We start from the raw sequence: 15,721 nt of genomic DNA, 5'->3' as shown, positions 1-15,721 counted from the left end.
TGTAAAACGTGGTTAGGAAAAGAGTGCCTATTTCATAAGGTTAGGAGGGTTAAAAAGGAGTAAATCTGAGTTGCTGTTATCTCCATCATTGTGATGTGGCAGTTGACGTGAGTCTTCAAGACAGTTGAGGAAAATATTTGTGAACATTTTTTAAAAAACATCTTTAAAAATAACCAGAGCAGGGGCTTCCCTGGTGGCGCAGTGGTTGAGAGTCCGCCTGCTGATGCAGGGGACACGGGTTCATGCCCCAGTCCGGGAAGATCCCACATGCCGCAGAGTGGCTGGGCCCGTGAGCCATGGCCGGTAAGCCTGCGCGTCCGGAGCCTGTGCTCCGCAACGGAAGAGGCCACAACAGTGAGAGGCCCGCGTACCGCAAAAAAAAATAATAATAATAATTCTGAGCAAACCATTCTTGAACCTTGCAAACATAGTAGATCTCTTTTAATAAATCTGAAAAGTCAGGTTATGTAAAAATGAGACTTACTGAGAACTGTGCATGTAATTATTTATGTTTGTGTACCAGGTAATTGCTAATACATTAATACATTTGTTAGCTAAGTTATGGAAAATGACTTACCTCTTATGCATAGAGTACTCTGAATTTTTTAAATGAGGATTGGTGAATGTACAAATATTTTATTGCTTTTTATCCATATAAAATGCATGATTATTTCTGTACATGAATAAGTATATCATTGAACTTCTGAAGTAAATTAAATGATAATAAGAGATGGGTAATAAAGTCAGGTGAGAGGAAAAGAATAGAGGAAGGGCTATAAACCCTGACAGGCCTATTTGAGTTCCCTGAGATATATCCTGATTACCGCGCTACTTATTTATTTCCTTGGAATTTAGCTAAAGGGAAGGTGGCTTGTTGAGGGTGCAGAGCCTGGTGCATGCCAGGGCTCCCTGTCATTAGCCTGCAGGCTAAGGAAAACAGGTTGTCCTCTAACAGCTCCTGGAGAGGACACCACACTGCACCATGGCAGTAGAATTACGTGGACTGACCATTGAGAATAGGTGATAAAGGATCTGGCTCCTTCAGCCACCACAAAATTGTATATTGAAATGAAGCCATTAGTCACTAACTCGAAATGGGGATTTCAGTAAGAGTAAAATTTAAAGCTTTTCTCAAGTGTGTGTTTATTCAATGCACATTATTTTTCAGTGGTCTAGTTCTTGTCCTCGCTAAAGAAAGAGTTTTTTCTGAGCCTGAATCTCTAAAGTTTGCTGCCTTGCCTTTCCTCTCTTGGTGCCAATGGTTGATATCAGGATTTTGCCTTCAGCTTATAAGACAGGTGTACTGGTGTCTTTGTAAGCCACAGACTTAATGTTTCCTATCTTTAACAGCAGGCACTAAAACTGTAGGAGATGGCATTCTTCTATAGGTCCTGCAAAAGAGGCTGAATTAATCACCTCTGCAGTGTAGACATCTGCTGCCTGCATTCTGCCTCTGTAGACTGAATTTGACAATTTAATTTTAACAAAAAAGAACACTGCTACATAAATATAAAACGCTTAAAGCATTATTTGGGCAACAGTGTTACTAAAGCATGAAGATGTAAACTAAAGCCTTTCGCTTCTTGTTTGAATTTGTTTTCCAGCAGTTTAAGAAAAAAGAAAGCCTTAAGTTCCCCGTTAGAACCCAAAGCTGTGGATAATTCCACATACCAAACATAGTATAAGCCAGTTGTGAACATGTCTTAATATCTCAGTTTAAAATTTGCAGGATGATTTGGTGTTGCCCAGTGCTTAGAAGTGACTGTTTTTGTGACAAGAGACAGATATCTCAGTCAATATGTCCTAAATTTACTTCAGTCAGTACGCTGGAGAGGCGTCTGTCTGATGACTTAGAACCCTGAATACTTTTCAAAACTAAGATCCAAAATGTGCCACCATGTTTAAGATTCTCTCCAAATATAGACTAGTGTTTCCCAGCCACACTCCCCACCCCCATTGCCCCTGCCTTTTTATCTGTGGCAAAGATTCTGATTCAGTAGGTCTGAAGTGGTGCCTAAACATCTATTTTTCACGGTGTGCCTCAGGAGTTTTGATATACTCCTAATTTGGGGAACCGCTGGGGTAAGAGTTTTTGATATTGGGGTAAATCAAAACTAAATCTGAACCAAATCAAGTAGCAGGCAGGGAAAGCCAAAGACTTGGACAGTAGTCCTTCTTGTCTCTGAACTCTCCTTTGCTCTTCTGCTATGGCATTATGTAAGCAAGGTAGGAGGGTGAATCAAACCCACACACCCTAGCTGGGAGTGAGAGACAAACTGTTTCACTTTTTTCAACAGATAATTTCACTTTCCCTGAAGGCTTGAAACTTTGAAGAGTTAAGCCTCAGTAATAAAATGCTCACAAAGATTAATTATACACTTGTAAAAGTTATAGCATTTATAATTATAAATATAAATAAGGGTTAAAAATATGATAGGTTTTAAAACATTTTAATGGATCATTTAATTTACATACACAGGTTCTGGTTCCTGCCCAACTGGGGGAATATCTAATAGCAAATGTATAAATACATGAATTATGATTCTCTTTGCATACCTTCCTCAAAGCTAAATGCTGAGAGGTTTGTCTTTGATTATAGACAGCTGTTAACAAGTAGAAATAAATTTTGCAAATCTACATTTTATACAGGGCTTGGGCAATACTTTAATGCATGTAATCAAGACATGTTAGCATTTAAGTGTTTAAACTTTGGAATTAAAGTTTAATAAATAGGACTCCCCTGGTGGCGCAGTGGTTGGGAATCTGCCTGCCAGTGCAAGGGACATGGATTTGATCCCTGGTCCGGGAGGATCCCACATGCCACGGAGCAACTGGGCCGGTGCGCCACAGCTGCTGAGCCTGTGCGAGCCACAACTACTGAAGCCCGTGCGCCTGGAGCCTGTGCTCCGCAACGAGAGAGGCCACTGCAGTGGGAGGCCCGCACACCGCAGCGAGGAGTAGCTCCCGCTCGCCTCAACTAGAGAAAGCCCGCACACAGCAACGAAGACCCAACACAGCCAAAAATAAATTAAAAAAAAAAAAAAAGTTTAATAAATAAATTTGCTCTTTTGCGGGGGGGTTGTTGTTGTGGACATTAATTTCCTGGTCTATAATGTACAGTGTACATGTCTTTATTCCTAAAATGTTGAGTTGTGTTTAGAGTAAATTTATGTTTTATTTTTCAACTGATTACTTAATATTTTATTCCTACATTTTAGAAGTTTAAGGTTGAGGAAGTGGAGGCCTGTCTTTGTGCAGTTGTGTGTCTGTGTCTATGAGTCTGTGTCTGTCTTTCTCTAGAATCAAAGGGATGAGCTAGATTAGGGGTTACAGATGTAACCCCAGTGGTTAGTTAACTCTTCACGACGTTGTGTGTCCTTAAATTTTCCTGTAAAAGAGAAACACGCTAACAGATCTCAGTATCCTTCCTTAAATTTATCTTTGATTTATGGTTGACAACTGCTGCCTTGATACCTTCAGGGTTAAACTTGAGCTCCAAGGTTCTGGGATATATTCTTCAGCAGGGGAGAGAAATGGGAGACCAGATTTGGCATTGTGGCTGTGGACAAGTCATAACCACTCTGAACCTGTTTCTCCTTCTGTAGAAAGGGGATCATAGCTATACTCACTTCCAGGGGACATTGTGAGAAGAAAGTGAGACAATGCATGTGAGGATACTTTAGCAGTGGTTCATTTCTGTTAGGGTTCCTTTTCTTGTTACGGGTGGAATGTATTTATGCCTTTCTCTCTCCCTCTTTTCCCCCGTTCCTCCCAGTACTTGATTGCCTGATAATGGCAAACACCGGCTAGGTGTTAGGAGGCAGTGGTGAACAGGGCAGATATAATCCTTGCTCTCTGGTAGCTTAAATAACTCCCTACTTGGAACAGCTTTCTCTGCCTTCTGGAAGAGCCAGTCTCTCCTGCTCTTCCCAATAGGCTACTCGTTCCCATTGCTATCCTTCCTCATTCTCTTGCCCAGCCTTTAAGTGTTGGCCTTCCTTAGGGTTCCATCTTAGATGCTCTCTTTACCCTGTATTGCGTCCCATAGTATATCCAGCTCCCTACTTGAAATCCTGTCCCCTCTTCTTGACCAGCTATCTCAGAGGTACTTGAAATTCACCATGTCTAAAACTGAACTCATGGACTTTCTTGGCAGTGCAGTGGTTAAGACTCCGCATTTCCACTGTAGGGGGTGTGGGTTCAATCCCTGGTCAGGGAACTAATATCCTGCATTCTGCGTGGTGCGGCCAAAAATTTTTTTAAAAAAATAATAATAATAAAAATAAAATTGAGCTTATGATCTAAACACTGCCCCTCCCTCCCCCAAAACTGATCCTGCTCTGGTGGTCTGTGTGTCAGTGAGTTGTCCAGTATTTCGTCCAGTTGTTTAATCCAGAAAACCATGTCTCTCTCAGCCCCCTGATCGCCCATATCTCATGTATCTACTTCTTCACCAAGTCCTTTTGCTTTTATATCCTTAATTTCTGTCAGGTTCTCCATTTCTGTTCTCACTGAAGAGTATTCCATTCTTCCACTTTGGATAACCTTGTTGTGAATTCCCATTCATTACTTTTAGGGAGAAAAACTAAGCTCCTCACTTGTCGGGGGTCTCTGGCCTGGCAAGAGTTGTCCCTTCTCTTCCCCAGAGTTGCCTTGTATTGCTCTTCTTCCTTATCATCTACTTTTGAGTTGCATGGACATGGACTATCTTTTGTTTCATCCACGTACCATGTTCCTTTATGCCCGAGACCTCTGCCTAAGCTCTTAGTCTCACATGCAGGCCCAGTGCTTCCTTTTCCTGCCTTAATTTATCTTCTAATCTACTTAAGGCAGATCTCAGCTCAAATTCCATTTCCTCAAGGTATGCTTATTCTGCCAATTCAAGGCCGGGTCAGAGCTCTCTGATACGATCTCCTGGCACTTTGTCCTCTTCTATAAACAATTAGTTCATTTATTATTATATATTTGTATGTGTGATTATTACATTTGATATTTATTTCACATACTTAAAACAGTGTTTCTCATATAGTGGATTGCAACCCATTATACATTATGAAATCAGTTTTAAAAATTATGACAAGCCTTTAAAAGAAATGAAATAGTATAGAAAATATCAGACCTCTTCACTTACAATAAGGGTATTTTTTCATCATACCTTTGCTTCAGATTAATAAATAGGTGTGATCATATAAGTGTGCAGATACACAGGTGTATTGAGTATGATATAAATTATATTTCTTATTGTGGATCTTAAGCAAAAAAGTTTGAAAGCCACTGAACTAGATGGTAAATTCTGTGAGGAGAGGAATTCTCTTTTGTACCCCAGTCCATCCCCAAGTCTAGCAGAGGGCACTCACTCAGTAAATATGTCGGCTGAATGAATGAAAGCACACTTTTTCAGGGAGGTTCACAGACCCATTGTCTTCTTCCTAGGGATTCATGGACCCTGGTTCTAAGCACGTGTTAGTGATTATTTCCTCGGCCAGTTGAGTCTGCATTAGATCATTAAAAGAAAAGAAGTGTAGAACCACACCTACACATGTATTTTTTTAAGGGTTGATAAGGCAATGAAACACTATTGAGAAGAGATTTTAGATTTAGTTTTTGTATTACTTACGAATCTTAGGCCTTAAATACCATTTTATTTTATTTTATTAATAAATAATGAAACAATTTTCACCTGCCTAAATATCTGGGTAATTTTTGAGTTTCTAAGGTAGTCTACACACAGGGCTTGTTACATAGCTGTTCTCTTTTATGCGTACTTCAGCAATAAAATATTTACGCAGTTTTGGCAAGGTGATACTACAACCTGGTTTAGTACAACAGCTGCACTGCCTGTTCCCATGTGGCTTGATTTCCCTTTTTAATCTTTGGTTTTCTGCAACTAAAGACTTATGTCAGCATGTAGTTTATACAGCAGCAGATAATGGTGAAAGCTTCTTGAATTAACATAGTAAAGAGAAATACGCTGCTGAGTTTACTTTGTTTCATATTTTTCTGATGTCTCTGAAAAGCATTTTACTAACGTGTCCTACACAGTAGAGCTTTTATAAACATCACATATTTACAATGAGACATTTTTGTGAATTTTTTTTTTTCTTTAGGGAACCTGTAAACTCATCTCCAAAGGTATAGTCTCTGATCTTAAAAAAGGGAAACATCTCAGCTCTAAAGTCATCGCCGTTTGGCCTAGCACAAATCAGCAAAGTTCTGGCAATAAAAGAATAATTTTTACATTTATTTTCGGTCATACATTTGTATGTATATTGAAATTGAGATTGGATTAAAAAGTGTTTAGGCAAAAAATACAGAATCTTAATTCTTTTCAAGTTTATTATCAGAGCCCTTTTAGCCCAGCGTTTTTCCTAGCATATGTGTTATTTTTTTCTTTCTATTTCTAGGTGCTCCTGATCCAACAGCAGGTGCTAGTATAGATGATGAAAACTGCTGGCACTTAGATGAAGAGCAGGTTCAAGAACAGGTTAAACTGTTCCTTTCCCAGGGCGGGTACCACGGATCAGGGAAGCAGCTTAATTTGCTCTTTGCAAAGGTATGACTTTTTATTTTTAAAGAAATATTCTAAATATATACATTTATAGAAAGTATATATGATCATGTTTACAATAGGATAAAGGCTTCTTTTTAAATTCTTATGTATTTTTTTAAGAACTGGGAATTCCCTGGCGTTCCAGTGGTTAGAACTTGGTGCTTTCATTGCCAGGGCCTAGGTTCAATCCTTGGTTGGGGAACTAAGATCCCACAAGCCATGTGGCATGGCCGGGGTGGGGTGGGGGGAAGAATAGACTAAGTTATTATCAACCATTAGAGACTTCTGTGTTGTAATGCAAGCATTAATTTACTTAGGTGTCTTTAGACAAGATATGGGCCATTTTTGTCTTTCTCAGCTCTTATTAATAAAATGGTGGCAATTTATACAGTTTTGAAAAACTGTTCAGTACTAAAAATAAAATAGCTTAATGTTATTTGAAATGCCATCTTTTCAAGTTTTTTCTTCTTCTAGTTAATTTTCCCAAGTAGAGCATACCTTTGAATATGGTCCTTAAGATGTGCTTTATATAATTAGTTTAATGTCGATATCTTTAAATTAGTTTCAAGAGCATAAACTTTGGAGTCGTACAAACCTGGGTTTAAATCTCAGTTCTAAATCTTATTGAGTGTATGTACCTTGGCAAGTTATTTAAGTCAGTTTCCTCATCTATAAAATTAGCTAATAGTAGCATATCCATTCAAGTTGTTGTGATTATGGTGTTAAATGATAATGGTGTCTAACAGTAGTTGGCCCTTGGTAAATGTTAATTTTCATCACCAAAATTTGATAGCCTAAGAAACAAAGTTATCTTCATTATAAGTTCATTGTGAACAGAAGCTGTGTCTTGCTTTACACAGAACTCTTAATACCATAAACACATGTCTAAATACTGGATAAAATGCTTTTTAAATAATGTTAAAGCAATGTCTTTTCATTGGGGGTACAGCCATCTTTATAGATAACGTATTCAAATTGGTTTTAAGGGAACAGATAACTGTGTTCATTGATATTTATGTTAAACAACTTCTCTAATATTCATAATACTTAAAAGCTTTTGTAGTTCAGAAGAATTAGAGTAAACTCTGTTACTGCTTATAGCCAAAAATTAGTGTATTCTGATTAATGAAAACCCTTTAAATGAAGATTTATCCCGGGACTTCCCTGGTGGTTCAGTGGTTAAAACTCCATGCTCCCAGTGCAGGGGGCATGGGCTCAATCCCTGGTCAGGGAACTAAGATCCAGCATGCGCGTGGTACAGCCTTAAAAAAAAAAAAAAGATTTATTCCATATACCATACTTAGATTGCCAATTTTTCAAGAATTTAGATTACAGTAAAAATACATTTAACTCTAAAATTATTTCACATGATTTAATCATTCTTTGATAATTCATAGGCACTTCAGACTCTTGTAATACTTCACAGTCAACAGTCTGAAAATTAATTACCATTAGGCTGTAATTAATGTATATGTATTTGAGTGTTGGTTAATAGTTCTGGTTTGTATGCTTAATAGTAAAGCATTTATTTTCATTGCTATTGCTAACTGAGTAGTAGGGTAGAAATTTATTAGGAAAATAAATACTAAATTAAATCCATGATATAGAGAGGTAATATTAAAGTTTTGGTATATTTAGACACACAGGAAGTATTTCATAGATTCTCTTATCAGCAGAGAGTACACTGTGGCCTAGTGGAAGCAATGTGAAAGAGGTATTAGACTGGCCTGCAGTTGCTATTTTTATCCTTCTATATGATGTACACATTGTATATGCCATATGAAGTAAGAGCAACATCTAATTTTGGAAATGGCATAACTTCCAGAGTTAAGGCAGATCCGGGTTCTGATTCTAGTTGTTCCTCTTGTCCTTTGGACAAGTCACTTTACTTCTGAGGGATGGCTTTATAATTTGTAGAATGGGGATTATAATCTGGCCTACTTTATATGGTTGTTGTGAAGATTAAAAGGTAAGTATGAATGTAAAACTCTTTAGCAAGATGTCCGATAAATAGCAGCTCCGTTTCTTTCTCCTTTTTAGTACTTCTTAAGATTACTCAAAAAACCCTTCTGGAAGCGTACCCTTGTGATTCAGTGCAGAAGTACATTTGAGTTCGCTACAAGGCTCAAATTCTGAAGCCTGGTTTGAGGGGAGGGTTCCATTACTTGTCAGGGTACAGGACTGAGGCAGAACCTATTGATCTAGAGGTTTAGGCTGCTTTATTGAAGATCTGCTGTTTCCTCCTTCATGTGGCTTTCACATAGAAAGAATTTTGAATAAAAGGACTCCCCTCTCCTTATCTACTACTTATGACCTTGCTCCACTAATTTTCTACACAGAGAACTGATGTTCAGCTGGGATTCCTATTCATTGAACACATAGCGGTATACACTTAAAGAATGGATGGATTCATTTAGGATTTCCTGTAGAGCAACTTAGCCTTGTGTTTCTTTTCTTGTTTTCTTGTTTATTTGGGAAATGTAACAGAAGAATAATGGACAGAGCCTGAGGTTCCAGCAGAGAAGCCAAGTTAACTTACTAGGTCAGTGGTTATGATTCTGCTTCAAGGATTGCTCATTTGGAGCAAGAGAGTTCTGAACCTACAGCCCTTTACATTTCCTCTTACCATTGCAAAAACAGTCCCATCTGAGTGAATAGAAGTATGCTGTTGCTCTTTACATGGAAATCCTCAGTGAGAAAGAATCTAGTGAAATTACTAATTTACCTCAAAAAATGAAACACTTGTAGGACTTGTACTTGAATATACTAAAAACCACTGAAAGAGGTTTAAATTGTACAATTTAAATTGGTGAATTGTATGTACGTGAATTATGTCTCAATAAAGCTTTTTTTAAAAACAATGGAAGGACAGATGCTATTATTATAAACACTATCAGATCAATTTAGAAGATCTCTAAAGAGTTCTCAGTACAGTGCTTTAGACTCTACTACTCTGGTGGTTAAGTGCAATCAGTTAGGGAGTCAGGAAGGTGCCCAATGATTTGTCTTGTTTATTTTGGTATTATTTTTCTGTAGGCTGACAAAAACATTTGGGGGGAAAATTGGGAAGTTACGCAAATTTCTTTTCCTCGTGTGGATTCTAAAACATAATTTTAAAAAATTAATGGTCAGTTCTCTGATTAAATAGCCATTTAGGACAGAGGCTCATTTTTTTTGTTGTTTTTTTCTTTTTTTAAGGTTTTGGGGTGTTTTTTTTTTGATGTGGACCTTTTTTTTTTTTTAAGTCTTTATTGAATTTGTTGCATTACTGCTTCTGTTTTATATTTTGTTTTTTGGCCGCGAGGCATGTGGGACCTTAGCTCCCTGACCAGGGATTGAACCCTCACCCCCTGCATTGGAAGGTGAAGTCTTAACCACTGGGCCGCCACGGGAGTCCCTCAGAGGCTCGTTTTTAACAACTTTTGTTTGCTTAAGAAGGATGGTGTGAAGACTTGACCACCACCACCACCCCACCCTCCCTCCCCAAAGAAATAAAGTAGTCTGTCTCTGTATTGCTGTTCATTTTTTAACATTTTTCTGAAGGTCTGCTTTTTCCCCACTAGGTGCGGGAGATGTTGAAGATGAGGGACTCAAATGGGGCCCGAATGTTGACTTTGATAACAGAGCAGTTCATGGCCGACCCTCGTCTGTCACTTTGGAGGCAACAAGGCACTGCAATGACTGACAAATACAGGCAGCTCTGGGATGAGCTGGGTAAGTATAAATTTCCTGATGGATTGCCATTGGGTTGTGTGTGGACAAAGACCATGGTTGAATGTTTAAAGAGCATGGTCAGAGTACTGCAGAAGAGAGAGCTACTTTTATGTGAACTTGTTGCCATTATATACTGGTTAGAAGAATAGGAAGAATGAGGCATTTGCAGGAACCAATCTTGGCAGTGTTTTTGGGGAATTGTCTGATGTTGAGGAAAGCAAGCACGGGATCTGCTTTTAAATATTTGAAAAAAAAAAAGCTATATTTCAAAACAGGTATTTGGTATAATAGAACTGATTACTCATTTCTAGACTGATACTGTAATCAGTTCAGCTAAAATTTGGCTGTTTTCCCCTTTTGCCCACATTAAAATTATCAAAAGTAGCTTGAATATTCATTTTATTTTTTTTTGTTATTATTGACTTAGATGGACCGTTGATTGTCAGAATGGAAAAGACACTGCAAACTCTAATTTGTATTGCTTCCCAAATCCGTGGTGGTAAAGATATAAATATAGCAGGTGGTTGAAAAAAGGAGAAATCTACTACTCATGTTTACTGGGAAGTTTGGGGGGGATGACTCTTGTTACTCTGTGCTCATTGCTAGGGAAATTAATAATGTATTTATCTTGTCTATTAAGAAATCTATATGTGACAAATGGAATTTTTGGCAAATATTTTGTCAATGCCTATATTAGTTTTACGTTATACATATATTTATTAGAAGATCCTAGTTTCAGTGTAATTGAATAGTAGAAGTCTTCATACCTTCACCTTCTGTCTTCCTCTTGGCTAATGATGGACCACATCATGCTATTGATCCCATGTCTAGACCAAGAGAGGCTGATGTCTGTGAAGATACTACATGATAATAATGCTTGGAAGGGACCTTTGAGATGAACTGTTTACAGATAAGGAAGCTGAAGTCTGAGGAGGTTAGAAGACTTCCACAAAATGACATAGTGTGACCTAGGGTTGTACAGCAGGTTGGTAGAGAATTGGACACCAAAATTTCCTTTTTCCCATTAATAGGATGTATGTTCAGGAACTGAGCTGTGGATGACAACTCTTGTTTGTTTTGTTGTTTGTTTTTTAACGTGTGTCTGCTATTTGCCAGCTGTTAGATATTTGTTGACCTTTTTCCCTAATATTTTTATTAAGTATCTTGTAATAATCTTAGTACTTCCCTTGGGTCACCTGAAGTAATGCTTAGTGGCCTTCCCCTCAATCAAAATTTAAATCAATCTGTAACTACGGTGGATCCTTTCAATGTATTGGAGGGAAATGTTTGGGGGCCCGGTGTGGTGGTTGGAGAACACAAGTGTAATGCATGGTTTAAACAAAAATTTTTATAGAATACTGAGTGAGTTACAAGTAAAGACTCCTCAGTCTTGTAACTCTGTAGTAACTGTTGAATTGACTAGTTGGTTTATGGCAGTAAAAAGGATTAGCATTAAGAAAAAAACTATTATTGGATTAATATTAAATGAATAAAATTTAAAGAGCTTTGGTACTTAAAGAAGCTTAGAATTAACAAATAACTAATTAGAAAGAAAATACCAACTAAATTTTTTGGTTACCAAAAAAAATGTACAAGTGATATAGTTAAATAAAATTTTCAGGGTTTGCATTTAATCCATTAGTCATATTTCACTTCTGCAAGTTGGCTTTGAAAATTATGTACCTCAGCCGTCAATCAAAAGGATTAATTCTCATTAGGTGGAAGTTTCTACTAGCTAATGCTAGTTATACCCTCTGATGGACTACTTTTCTAGTTATGGACCAGGCTTTAAACAAGTTCTTTGATTTCAGTCCAGGATGAAGAATACATATTCTTGCCCTGTATTTTCTTTTTTCACAGATCACCCTCCCTCCCCCGAACCCAATCATCACTAGACCGCTATAACTTCTCCTACATACTGTGATGGTGAGCAGAGGTCACTTGCCATTTTAATGAATTCTAAGTTCTGTGAAGAATATCATGTAGGAGTAACAATAGTTATCACATCTTAATATTCATTCACCAAAAAAGTTAACTAAAAGTTGCTTCTGGACTTCAAAAGGAAAGAATTTTGCTTCTTAAGAAAATGGGGGAATTTGACTTTGTGCCCCTGCACAGGGCTCACATTGCTTCAAGGCTATGCTGTGGAATTAAATGCTGAGCACTGCCAGATGCCAGACATTGAGAAGAGGCTGAGTTTTGTCGGCAAATGGGATCTGCAAGTTAATTGGTGTTTTCTGCAGGCTTCTGGCTGTGAAATGAAATTGGAAGCCCTTTAGCCACATGGATAATACAGGACCTGAATACAAATGTCACATGTCACCATCAGGACCCACTGTGAGACAATAGTGTTCCCACTCCAACACTGCACCATTACAGATCATTTAAATATGGGGATTACATTTAAACTAAAAGCCCCATTTGCCTTTTACTGCAATTTAAATGTCCTCTTAGCAAAAGCTAAGTGACAAATTAAATGAAAAAAGTGCCCACATTTTTAAAGCTGTAATGCAAAACAACCTTTTATTGCTTCTCATGTGCCACGAATGAATCATTATACTTGTCAACCCTAAACCAAGCCATAATTGGAGCAGCTACTGTTATCAAAGTAGGGCCGCTCTGTGACAGCTTAATAAAGCTGAACTGTTAAATTAAATCTCAGATGCTTAACTCCCTAGCACCGGTAGATTCGATAGGTCCATTTCTGGCAATGGCCAGTACCCCAGGAGAAAAAAAATTCCTGGCATGAAAGCCTTAATCTGATGAAAGTGTACTAGTAAGAGTATCTTAGCCAAGTAACTGCTTCTTGGCAGAGAGATTCAGAGGCATCAGATTGTCAGCCAGATTACAAAATTGTATTTTTTCATAAGATCAGATATCCCCCTCCCCAAGATTTACAACTTTCTGAGTATATGTGATTTATTAAAATTTAAGTACCGATGTTTCAAAATTAGTTTTAAAAATAACATATATTCATTTAACTCTTTCTTTCTTTCAAATAAAGATACACATACTTATTTGAGATAGCAAAAGGCCCAATTTCTTTGCCCCATCCTCTAGCTAACAAAGGAATGATTATGCTCAGTTCTTTTCTAAAATAAATGCCTATGATATTCATTTGGTCTGAGTTAATTTTTCTGATTTACTCCCTGATTTTCATAATGTAGTGTGAAATAGATACAGATGCATACTATTAAGATCCTGTTTAGTGCATCTCATTTACGGATACATTTATCTTGCATGTGAATCAGTTTTTCATATATTAATTTTACTTTCTTTACATAATGTTCATTTTCCCAAACATATGGTAGTCTTCTGAAGATGAGTGGTGTTGTATCATGATCAGCTATAAGAACATGTATATGTTAAAATCGTAAGACAGCCCATTGCAACAGTAGAGGCTGCATATTTGGTAGTGGCTACACATATTTGGTAGAGCTATACAATACATACCTTTTCAGTTGTGTTCTTTACTCCATGCAGATTTTCTGGAATACGGATCACAGAAATAACCCTTGGATCTCAAGAGTTATTTCAAGCCCAGTGCAGATTGGTGAGCACACCTACTGTTAGCCCTAATGGCTGTCTCTTCAGCACACTTAATTACCGTGGGGGTCTTTAGGGATGAGGGGATATATTGTAACCTCTCATCTGTGTAGATGGTTCTCTTTCCTTAAATGTCTTCCAAGACTGTAATTTTATTTTGCTTCATAAAACTATAGGTTGTGGCTGCCAGTCTATTAAAACCTAATTAAAATGGATGTCATTAGAGGAAACAGTTAAATAAGATTTAATTACAGTTTTAGCACAGGGAAAAATTCTTAAATTTTCATTTTCATAATATGTATTGCATAATATGTCCCCCCCCCCCCAAATTTTAAACACTTTCTCTCTCAGTCAGGTGTTTTGCTCTCTAGCATGTAACCTTGTTTCTTTGGGAGAGGCTGGGCTGCCATTGCAAGAGCCTTACTGCTCTGAGCTGTGCTCACTCAGTGCACAAGAACAAGGTGGTATCTCTGAGTTCTTTTCAAAGCTTTTGATACAGGTACCTCACTGTGTGTGGGCAGAAATAGCCATAGTTAGATGTTTCTTTCTAGTTTGCATTTCCTTATTAGACAATAGATATAATGTTCCTTGGTAGGGTGCTGGATAGATAGAGTAAGTATAAAGATTCAGGGGACTTGGAATCAGGATAAATCTACATTCAGCAATAGAGAACTTAGCCCACCCACTGGGACCACAGATATTGCAAAGTACTAAAAATTACCTACTCCATGGACCTAGAACCCTGTCCCAGCTATCATTGCAGATACAAGTATTGGCCTCTTTTGCACCCACCCACATTATTCTTGAATAAGGAAGAAAACATATGCTTAAGTCACACATTCAAAATGGTACTGTAAGTAACAGGAGGGCCTTTGTGCACAGCCAGAACTAAGATTCTAGAGGCTCTGCTTTGGAGGTAACTGTGGAGAAATTTCTGGGATATGCCGTCTTACGTCTCCAAAAGCAAAAGGCTTAGTAATTCCCCCCACTGTTTGGAGCCCCTTACTTAGTTTCTATGGTAAGTTCAAACTCAGGCTTTCCACATTTTGAAGTTGATGGTGGCTAGTGAATAGGCTAAGGAGTGACTGCTTCTCATTGAGAACTGGAAAGCATTCCAGTGTAGTTTGCCATTATAAGTTGATACGTCTTTGCTAGTGCAATGGAGAAAACAGCAATTCCCAGAGCCCCCTTGCAGCAAAAAGATGTCAGTACAGACTTGGAAACTTCCATGTAGCTGTAAGTGTAGTATGTAATCCTGATGAACCACATATCAGGGATTGCTTGTCACCTACCAGTTTGTCTTCCCTGGGTGCAAGGAGAATATATAGCTTAACCACTTACACCATTTCTATGCCTTCCTGTTAACACTTCTTTCCAGAAGTCTTGTTGTGGTTTCCCGATCAGTATGTATTAAGCACTTGCTATGTCAAGGAGAATAGATGTATTAAATATTTGATTTTACCATTGACGATGATACCGGGAGTATGGAGGGAGTAGAGATACAATCATCAGGAGAAAGGAGAAATTAGAACAGGCTGGAATGAACTGCAGAGCGCTTTGATAGAGTAATTTATTCACATATTAGTGAATAAGTAGACTGAACTTAACATGGTTTTACAGGAATGTTCATGGAGGTGAGTTGTAGGAAAGAAGTAGTGAGAATACTACAGAAAGAAGGAATAACATGAATGAAGACAGGGAGAACTCAGTGGGGAAAGGTGAAAAGGTTCAAACTCATTATCCAAAATGTTGTCTTTAAGATTTTCAGTCCAACCTTGTTATTCTTCGTTGTTACTTAACTTCAGGGGGAGGAGGAGGAGAGAGAGTAGACATTACAGGATCTATATTTTTGCTTTGTTTTATTTTCCATTTTGGTCCAGCTACTAAACATAACGCAGATGCCAACAATTA

The 15,721-nt window shown here is 37.9% G+C and overlaps 1 protein-coding gene across 1 annotated transcript in view; it reads left to right on the top strand.

Annotated features, from left to right (window-relative positions):
* ZSWIM6 (zinc finger SWIM-type containing 6) overlaps positions 1-15,721 on the top strand; it is a 204,215-nt gene that overhangs the window by 140,481 nt on the left and 48,013 nt on the right. Inside the window, exons 3-4 of the mRNA XM_049707901.1 lie at positions 6,405-6,553; positions 10,114-10,264. Of these exons, the coding sequence (XP_049563858.1) occupies positions 6,405-6,553; positions 10,114-10,264 (300 nt within the window). The remainder of the gene's footprint in view (positions 1-6,404; positions 6,554-10,113; positions 10,265-15,721) is intronic.

Source organism: Orcinus orca, chromosome 3 (genome assembly GCF_937001465.1).
Source record: "Orcinus orca chromosome 3, mOrcOrc1.1, whole genome shotgun sequence".
Taxonomy (NCBI): Eukaryota; Metazoa; Chordata; class Mammalia; order Artiodactyla; family Delphinidae; genus Orcinus; species Orcinus orca.
This window is presented reverse-complemented; position numbering and strand designations above follow the sequence as displayed.